This window comes from Pygoscelis adeliae, unplaced genomic scaffold (assembly GCF_000699105.1).
Source record: "Pygoscelis adeliae isolate BGI_AS28 unplaced genomic scaffold, ASM69910v1 Scaffold242, whole genome shotgun sequence".
Classification (NCBI taxonomy): Eukaryota; Metazoa; Chordata; class Aves; order Sphenisciformes; family Spheniscidae; genus Pygoscelis; species Pygoscelis adeliae.
In genome coordinates, this window is record NW_008824369.1 from 4473405 (window position 1) to 4483519 (window position 10115).

A 10115-nucleotide genomic window follows, 5' to 3' on the forward strand; every position below is an offset into this window, starting at 1 on the left:
GCTGTAGAGACCGGGCGGCCGCGGCTTGGGGGCGGACGGGGGCTGCACTGGCCACTCATCCCTCAGGGATCCCTCCTCCTCTTCCTCCGAGTCCGTATCTGCGGTCAAAGTGGGTGGGAAGAGCATTACATCAGAGAATGGGGATTTGGGGTTTTTTGGGTGGGTCTTTTTGGGGGGTGCTTTGGCGCGTTTCTTTGTGAAGAGGCTGTAAACCAGGAGGGAAAAGCAGCTGCAGGAGGGGCCGTGTGCCAACGTTTTCCACCCCTGCCAGGTCCCTCCATCACAAGTCTTGGGCTCAACAAGCGGAAGCCAAATAAAGATGTATTTCCTTCTTTCGGTCAGAAATAGACACTCTCCATCTAGGCCAAATGACTCCTGTCCTCCCTTGAGACAGGATCCAAGGGGTGTTTTCAGCTCAGGAGCAGAAAACTGAGGTAGACATTTCCACTATGAAGATGTCCACCAAAGGTGCAGCGACACCAACAACCGGGCCATCAACCTGAATTAGTCTTAACCGTGGTTATGTTCAACACTCTGACCCAAATCTCCTTTTCTACATGAACCAACTCTCCCAGAGGGTTTTCGACATGGGCAGCAGGAGCAAGCCCAGCTGCCAAGCAGGCAACACATCTAACTCCAAATGTCTAACTCCAAACGTGCCACCCGAGATGCTCTGCAGTGTGCAATATAAAGGACACTGAAACGGAGCATGGACCAAGCCGCTCCTCAGTCTGCGAACTGTGGCTTTACAAAGCTGCCAAGCCCCGTGGGTGGTGAGAAGTTATTCAGCGGTCCCCTCTGGCATCTGATGAGTGGAACGAGAAGTATATGGTACCCCGGACGCAATAAAAGCAGGTACGAATTGTCACCTCCTGGCTCATGAACACACCATCAGCTCCACAATGTTATGGACGTTGTGGCGGGGACCATTCCAGCCTGTGAGCAGCAGCAGATGCTCTCCAGTGTCAGCCCAGGTCGGGCATCACTCCCCACCTCTATTGCGTTGGTTGTGGAGGTGAAAGAACGAGGGATAGCAGGTTTAGGAGGCCCAAAGCCCAAATATGCAAATTATTTTGGGCATCTGACTTCTGTTAAAATCTGTGGGAATAGGCTGCTCAGCCCGCCCTTTGGATCTATGCCCAAGGTTTTCAGGAATCCAGCTAGAAAATCATGAGGTTAGGAGACAGAAAGACTTGGCACCAGTCCCGCTTCTCCTCCTACACAAGAGCAGCCCACCAGTCATGGGAGGTGCTGCCATATGCTCGACCTGCCTCCCCAAATCCATCACGCTTGAGTGACCAAATGACAGGCTAAAGCCCTTTCCTTGAACCTGCACACAGCTGAAAAATCACACACCAAAGCTGAGCCGTTTCAGAGTTGGTTCCTCACTGACAACAATCCTCCTGCGCTGAGATCTGTGTGGCGAAGGGGCACATTCCTACACCAGGAGACTCGCTGGAGAGGAGAGGGGTGAAACAGTAGCTCCCTTAGGTCTGGGAGGGAGGTTTTGTTCATGAAACCACAATACAAAGTGCCAGGGCACTGCAAAAGCTCCCTCTGCCATGAGCCAAGGCTTTTTGCTCCAGCAACAGCCCATGCCTCCTCTCCCCATTAGCTCCTGAGCTCCCAGTGTAGGAGCCATGTGTCTGTCCTTAGGGGTGAAGCACATTCAAGAGCAGAACTGTTGGGTGGTGTGTACAGCACGGCCAGCCAAAGGCTGTGTTCAAGTCCAGTGGATGCAATGGCTCCTATTTTGCCATGTAAATGGCTAATTTCACGCCAAACATTTGTTCAGTTGGAGAATCACTAGCTCATCATCTTTCCCATTAGTGACATTTCTAAATTGGTGTTGCACCAAGAGCATACCGGTGTTTGTTATGCATACAAACACCCTGTAAGAGTTTTAACATGGACTTAAATAGCTGCAAGCAAAGGAAAAGATGCATATACAAGTGAGCTAAGACAGCCACACAACCAGGCCTCTGACCATAAACTCCAAGTGCCTCACGTGCTCTCTGCCCCATTGTCTGCCTGAACTATAAAAGACTCCTACCTCTGGTTCTACTGTCTTCCCAACACTATCTGCAATTGAGCTTTTTCCTTCTGTAACAGGGGTCCCTAGCTCTGTTGGGTTGCAGGAACCTTTGCCTCGGGTATACTTTGGGTTCAGAAATGGCAGTCCGTACGCAGGATGCTGGGGTGGAGATGAACACTGATGAGGCAGATGGGAAGGCTGAGCACAGTCAGCCAGGAACCAAGCCACAACGCTTAAGGGCAGGAGGACGCTTATGAACATCAGTGCCCCCTGGCAGCCTTTGCCTTCTCCAACTGACTCCATGGCATAATCATAAAACCATTCCTACCCAACTCACTAAGGACCTCAAAAGTCAGCCGTTAACCACCTCCTGGAACAGCGGCTACGAGTCCTCATCTGACAGGTAGATGGAGAGCGTCTACTCCCACCAAAAGCAAGGACGTGGGTCAACTCTTTTTAAAGCATTTTTCCCCATTGATGATCAGTACAACACAGGCCAGGAAGAGATGCACTCACGTTGGCTACCTCTTGGATGGCAGGTTGGGTGGACAACTCATGCTCACCCCAAAGATGCAGCAGCATTGATTAGCCAGGGAGGAAGTCACCTTTCACTCATGAGCAAAACCAGACCCATCTCCAAGACCCCTTCCATTAGGCCAGAAACCCCCACCACAAGCCCCCACAACAGATTACACCGTAAGAAGAGATAAATGAGGGGTTACTTACTATAGGAGTAGCTGCTAACTTCAGATATTGCTGGTGAATGGGAAACCTTGAGCTGATTTTTGACTTTTAACCCCACCTCCATCTTCTTCATTTTGGCAGCCACTTTGTTTTTACCTTCCTTGGTGGTTTTCAGTGACAGGCCCAGGTTCTTGGCCAGGCTCTTCTTCTCCTCCTTGCTTGGCAGAGCCTCGTGGGGTGGGAGGTACCTGCTGCCACCTCCACTAGTTTTTGGCTTTCCCCCTGAGCTGTCGACAAACTTGAAGGGGGATTTGAGCTTGTCTTGTTTGGTGAGCGACAGGGCCTTGTCAAGCTTGCTGGCCAGCTGCTCCTGATCTGATGGCACCTTCTTCTTCTTGAGCTTTAACTGCCAAGGTGAAAGGAAGAGAGACAGGTGAATACAGAGCAGATATGGCAGACCTGAGGGATTTTACTAACCCTCATAACAGTCTCTCACGCACGCTAGGTAATAAGGCCTCAAAATGATGGTCTTAAGCCCCAGTTGCCATAACCCACCATGGTGCTAGGGAGGAAGAAGAGGAAGATGTCAGCAAACAGCACAGCTTTACCCTTATCAAGCACTACAAAATCGCAAGATTAACTTAGAAAAAATGTTTTTTCTTCCAAAAGAAATATGTCCATAGAACAACATGTTTTGGAGTTCTATTTTCTCAACACTGTCTGGTTTTTAGGATATGTTTGGGTTGGTTTTACAAGTTTTTCTCCAAATCACGAGGATTAAAAATCTTCTTTACCCAAAACCCCAGCCAAATAAATACGGATTTCCACATAATCAACCAGCTCCAGAGGCTGGGATGCCAAAAAGACCCAAATACCTCTCAGCAAGAGCATCAGCACCACTGCATTACAGCCAGGGCTGTTACACCCTTTTCAGTATTTTCTTGCTTCTTGAAAAAAGTAAATATACTTTACATGTGCTACAGCTAGATAACAGCAGCTGTAACCCAGTACTTAGCCTGTATGCATTTTGGATTTCATCAGCAGCTTAAAGCTCCAGTAAATATCTCATTGCCTCTACAGGAGCAGAAGAAAACCCTGCATTTAAAATAGCAAGGTTGCGCTCCCTTTCCTCCCTTGCTTCGGGAAGTCAGTTCCCCTCCACTATCTCGACAGGCAAAGGGGTAAGACAAGCACTGCCCTGGATTCAGAGCTAGTGCAACACTGCAATGCTCTGGCTGGCTCGAAGGCGCTTGCCTCTGCTCTGCCTACCAAAGAGGTCCAACCTCCATAAGGCAACATTAGCCTTTGCAAACACCCCTCTGCTGCACAGACAGTCCTCTCATGAAGAGCTTCTAAACGCACGTGAACTGAGAGCAGACACTCTAAGATCAGGAGGAGTTATCCAGTGCAAGCCAACACTAGCAAAGCAGGAAAGAGATCTGCTTTTGGCCCATGGCTCCATGTTCCCCATGAGGGCACTGACCTCGTTTGAGAAGCTGGGAGCCACATCATGCTCTTCCCAGCTCTGGTTCCTCCCTTTCATCTTGCCACTGCTGCTCTCCACATCCTCGTCCTCCTCCGGGAGGGCCCCTTTGTGCCTCTTCTTCATGCCCTCGCCAGTCTCAGAGTCTTCGGAGAGCAACAAGGACTTGCTCAGTCTGCAAGCCAAGCACAGCATGGGTCAAGGTGGGGGGCTTTCCTCCCTGTGATCCCCACCAAGATCAAAAGTGAGGTGAAATGCCTCCTAGGACAGTGGGGATCCTCAACGGGAGCCAAGTCCACTGTGAAGACACAGCAGTTTGGACAAAGTTTTCCACCAAACAGGAGAGCCAAGGAGCCCTTCTTGCACACTCTTGGCCACCAGCACAGATGAGGGTGCCTGAAATCAGAGACCTGCAAGGTGGTCTCTGAAAGGAAGTATTTGGTGTCTTGAGTAACAGCCACCGAAAAGTGCCTGATTTGGTACAGAGCAGGAGAGAGAAGGATAGACAGCTGAGCTGGCCCTGTAGGTCTTTTCCCACCTCTACTTTGACAGACTCTGTAGGTGCAAAGAGAGACTCCTGAGGCCCAGGGAGGTGCCTCACTGCCCAGACACTTGCTCTGGTTGCTTGGGTATGAGGAAGGAGGTGGTAAGGAACTGCCACACAGGGTGGTACAGAGGGACAAGGGTACTGCAGGGGCTGGCTTGCTCAAAGGACAGGCAATCCACTTTACAAGCCCGGCCCCTCTGCGAGAGGCATCTGTGATCTGCGTCTTCATTCTCGCTTCGGGATTTGGGGGGAAAAGGAGAGGGTAAATAAATGATAAAAAAAAAAAACAAAAAAAAAAGTAGGTGAGACTATAAACACATCTTTCACTGCTCCCCAGCTGTCTCCAGTAACTATCTGATGGATGATCAGTCAACACCTCAAGACCTCTACCAAGCCTCCATTAAAAGCTCTCATATGCCGCCTCCTTCACGCTAAGCCTGCTGGCCCAGGTCATACCACCACCACAAAGCCAGTGACACGGGGCAGCCTCCTCAGCTTCCACGCATTTCCCATCCCCTCCAGCCTCTCTGCTGACCTCCGCAGACAGCTAAACCAACACCTCAGGCCCTGGACGTTGGCTGAGGGTGCACCTCCATCTCCCACGCCAGGTTGCTCAAGCATTCCTGGGATGTTGGGGGCACGCACACGCAACACAATCACACACACAACACATGCACAACTCCAGCCACCTCTGGATGCCTCCAGCCTGTCCAGCCACCCAAATGAGGAGCAAAACACAAAGCCATCAAGAGGACAGATTTTCAGAAGCACACGGTCAGTGGGAGCTGGGCACCTGAATCTAATTTGTAGCCTTGAAAGCACATTTGCAAAAATACATAGCACACAGGGAGATAGCTCAAAGGTGCCTTCCCATTGGAGGGACTTGGCCATCTATGGATGTTTAGATGGCCAACAGTGGTGGGATCCAGGCATCCCAAACAAGAGCAACTGGACTTGGAAAAGAGAAGAAAGCAGAAGACAGAATGATCCAGACACTTGAAAGAGAGAGGTCAGGTGAAACCAACTCCCACTGATTAAGGGAACAGGATATGAAGACAGCAGAAACACAGCAGAAAGGCCCTGCAAAGTAGATAACCTGGAACAGTCCTGTCCTTCCCGTTTTTGACATCAGCATCAATTAGCTCTACAGCACCAGCTTGCACCGTCCGCTCTCCTGAAAACACACGAGGATGTGCTCCCCAACACCAAGAGCTCACTTACAGGTCCCTGCCCAGTCACTTGCTCCGTATCACCTCACCGCCGCTCAACTCAGCCTGTCCTGCTTGCACGCAACACCACAGACACGTGCTCTACCAGCGGGGAGGGAGGAGGCTGGCACTGTATTCCCACTGCAAGGACACGCTCACGTTAAATGCACACACTTCCACAACACCACTGCTGCCAGAGACCGGCCTGCCAACACAACACCATGGCGAGCCCCCGCTGCATCCAAGATGCTCTCCCCAAGTAAGACCCTGGTGCAGCGACCCTGCCATTTTCCCATCTTCCCCAAATTCCAGCCTTACTTTCCACTCTTGCTGTCACTCTTCCCTCTCTCCTTAATGGGTGACAGAGCGCTTGATCCAAGTTTCCTCTTCCTGGGCCTTCCAGGGCCTCTTCTTGCCAAGCTTCTACTTTTCTCGTCATGCTTTTCCCTTTAAAAAAACCACACGCTTCACTGTTAACCAAGGCAACAAAAAAAAAGCAAAGAAAAAAAAAGCAAAATCAAATTTTGCAACCAAAAAGCAAAACAAACAGGAAAAAAAAATAAAGCAAATAAATCCAAAAAAGAAGAAAAAGGGAAAAAAATTAAAAGCAAGCAAGCAAGAACGGGAGCCAACCCAGAACCTTCGCCTGTCACCAAACTGCTAAACTGAGCTGCTGAAGCCAAGGTTGTCTCTAATACGGTCTCCCAGCTGCATTCACCAGTGATCAGGTTGTCGTGTCACACAGCCTAGGAGTGTGTTGTGCAAAGCTCTGGCGGACCATACCAGGAGGAGAGGAGAGAAGACAGGGGGGGATGGAGGGCTGTTTTCTCTCCCAGACCGAGAGGCAGTGAAAGTGCCCAGCTGGAAAAAGAAAGACCGAGTGAGCAGCCTGCGACTTACTCGGAGTCCCTGCGGCGCTGCAGCTTCACCAGCTCCCGCTGCTTCTCCTTGTACCGGCGCTGCAGCTCTGCCAGCCTCATCCTGTAGTCCAGCTCCATTGCATCCATGTTCTCAATGGCCGATTTGATGGAGTACATCTGGGGTGGGGAGGCAAGAGGGGGCAAGAAGATCAGGACGTGTCCAGGCCCCCACCTAGCCAGGGGTGGTGCACACTGGGGTGCCCTTGCGATGGCCAAGATCTGCAGCCTGGCAGGGAAGCCCTCCATGGGCTCCAGTGGAGCAGAGCACCCTCACCCACAACAAGCACAGCCCTAGAGCGGAACCCGAGCAAAACCAGCCAAGCAAAGATGTTCTGTGGCTTATGCATGGGATGGTATCAGCTTTGAGGGAGAGCAACCCTGGGAAAGAACCTGAAGGATAAAATACACCCATGGAGCCTGTTTTCACTTATTTAAAAAGACAGATCAAAATATTCCCTGTCTTGGAACACTTACTTGCTGGGTACAAAATAATTTGTCAGTCTCTCCCATGGGGAAGAGTCAGCAAAGAAAAAAAAAGAAAAACCCTCCTGCCACTATCTTTATTTATCCCCCCCGCCAAAGCAGTAACATACGAGTTCCTGCTGGCTTTGTATTACAAACACCGCTTCCAGGGCTGCCGAGGGTCCTGCTGAGATCAATGGTGTTGATTCACAAACAAGGGAGGAAGCTAAATTGCATCACACCGACTCCTGCGCAGCTACGAACGCGACGCAAGGGAAATGCTGGTGTGCTTTGCTGAATGCAGAAGGGCAACACAAGCCGGGTGGCAAACTGTGGCTGGAAGAGCAAGCTGCAGTGAGTGGATGCACCGTGGCTCTTCAGGCTCAGCCACACTAAGAGCTACTTACAGGTTCATCTTTCTTCTGCATCCAGCTGTACTTTTTGTTGGGATTCAGCTCTCGAGGCAGCCGGATGGTTTTCAGACTTTCCATAAAGGGGGTGGAAAGTACTTCCATGAGCATGTGGGTGCTGGCAGCCAGCAAACTCTCCAGCGTTGGCCGGACAGGGAAACTCTCTGGACCTGCTGAGGACAGAAAAAAAAGCTATAGAGGTTCACTCTCCAAGACTGCTCCTCCAGCAGGCACAAGGAGAGGCTGATGTCCCTTTCTGGACCATGGCAGCTCAAGGAGCCTCCCAGCCACCCTTGGCCCCCACTTGAGATCTCCTGTTGTGCCCAGCCATGGTGTAACTAGCAGTTCCCATCACGTCTCGCCTCAGGAAGTTACTGGAAGGTGAGATCTTTTCAGGACCTGCCAAGCTCTTGGAAAGCATCATCTGGAGCTACTGGGGCCTCTTGTGCCAAACCCCGACAGACTGCAGACTCAGTGCCTGCCAGAAGGGTGTTACCCTGGCAGCTCTCGGCAAGTGGGGCTCCATTTCCGCTACACATACCACAAACTGTCTAGACATGGCGAGGGCCTTTGGAAGGGGAGAGCAGTACAAAAGCCACACGTAGCTCAGCCTACTGCAACAAAAACCCTGCTCCAACGCCATCCAAAGTACCAGCCGCTCCTGCAACTCAGGGCAGTGCTCTCCTTGCTGCCTGGCTGAGGTTGCAAGAGATCCCAGCCTGTGCCTCTGCTCCTCTGCCTGCACAGAGAGCGCCAGGGCCGTATGCAGGGGGACCCAACCTAGCCCAAGGCTGGCCAGACTCCCCACTCACAACTTACTTTGTATTTCTTGCTTCCTTTTCTCCAGCTCCATCTCTGCAATTTCACTGAGCAAAGTGATCCCTTGCAAGAAGGAGTGCTCCAAGGCCTGGTCAGGTAACACCTCCACCTTAATCTGGGATGGAGTGACGCTGGCAGTAGTCAACAAGGAACAAGCCTGAGGCATTTCTGTGGCAGCCACCAAAGCGTTCATCCCTGCCAGCGGGTCGCCTGGCTTGATGTCCAGAGCTGGGATTTGGCAAGAGATTGCCTCTTCCGTGTAGGAAGGGATCTCTGGCCCCTGCTCCCCCTCCTCAGGGGGCAGGCTGGGAAACTCCCTCCCCCGGGGCACATCGGCACTCTGCAGATCCATGGCTACAGAGGCCTCCTCCCGCTGGGGCGTCAAGTCCATCTCAGGCGGCTCGTTCTCCGCGTGCACGAGCGAACCGTCATAGTCCATGTGCACAGAGCAGGTTTCTGCTCCGCCTCCAGTCTCTGCCTGAGCCTCTGCTTCTGCAGGGCAGGCCACAACCTGGTAAGGAGGTGGGCAGCTCTGGAGGTCTTCCTGGTCCTGCTCCATAGCACCCAGGGCTTCACCTTGATGCAACAGGAGATTGCAATTGTCCACATTCTGCACTGGGACGGCTGCAGAGGTGGTGATGTTCAGAGTCCCCATGTCCTGCTCACAGATGCCGTCTTGGCTTTCCTCCATCTGCACTTCTGATTTCACCCTCTCTTCCAAGGACTCCTCTTCTGCTGCTGCCTGGATGGGCTCTAGCATTTTGGACGGAGACAGGTGGATGGGCTTGACCTCTGGGGAAAGCTCCATGTGCTCAGAGCCTTCAGCAGGCAGCGGGACATCAGGAGCCAGGCCATCTGCGTCAGATGCTGCGGTGGGCTGGAGGAGGTAGGGATAGTGTCTTCCAAAGGAGGGAGGCAGGGACTGGAATGGATATCCTGGGGGGATCTCTGCAAGACATCAGAAGGGACAGGCTGTGTAAAGGCCGGGTCTCTAAAGCACCTCTCTCACTAAGGCATAGAGATGGGTTCCCTTCATCTCCCATCTCTTCCTATTCTCAAGCAGTGGCTGCTTTGGGCACCTCTCTCCTGGCCAAGCTGCCACAAGCATCAGCACCCCAGAGGTCCCTTCTGCACCTTTCTAGCACTTTCCTGCAACTGGAGGGAGATCTGCCTCCTACATACTTCTCCCACTGAGACTTCAGCCCTGGAGGAACCAACCCAGGCTCGACCCAAGGGAAGAAGACAGCCTACAGCCCCAGGTGCCCCTAAGACCCAGGCATCGATCCAAGTCCATCACACCACCCCTGGTCCTTGCCTCTCCCCTGTCTTTTAGAGGAGCTACGCGGTTTTCTCTAGAGGAAGGGATGGAAGCAGGAAAGAGCTGAGGAGAAAAAGGGAGGCAGGCACAAACACAACGGGACTCTGCCAAAGCAGGGCTCTCTTACCTGGGAACAAGGCCTGATAAGGACCAGCAGCCTCTTTTTCCAGCTCCAGGTCTTTCTTCTCCACGGTCTCGGGCACCTCTTCCTTTGGAGGGATGGCAGGGG

General features: G+C 52.1%; 1 protein-coding gene across 1 annotated transcript in view; it reads right to left on the reverse strand.

Moving 5' to 3' along the window:
- TNRC18 (trinucleotide repeat containing 18) overlaps nucleotides 1-10115 on the reverse strand; it is a 71723-nt gene that overhangs the window by 19931 nt on the left and 41677 nt on the right. The window contains 8 exon segments of the mRNA XM_009320080.1: nucleotides 1-98; nucleotides 2762-3125; nucleotides 4203-4377; nucleotides 6276-6404; nucleotides 6858-6994; nucleotides 7747-7922; nucleotides 8569-9516; nucleotides 10014-10115. The exon segment at nucleotides 10014-10115 is cut by the window's right edge and continues 26 nt beyond it. Of these exon segments, the coding sequence (XP_009318355.1) occupies nucleotides 1-98; nucleotides 2762-3125; nucleotides 4203-4377; nucleotides 6276-6404; nucleotides 6858-6994; nucleotides 7747-7922; nucleotides 8569-9516; nucleotides 10014-10115 (2129 nt within the window).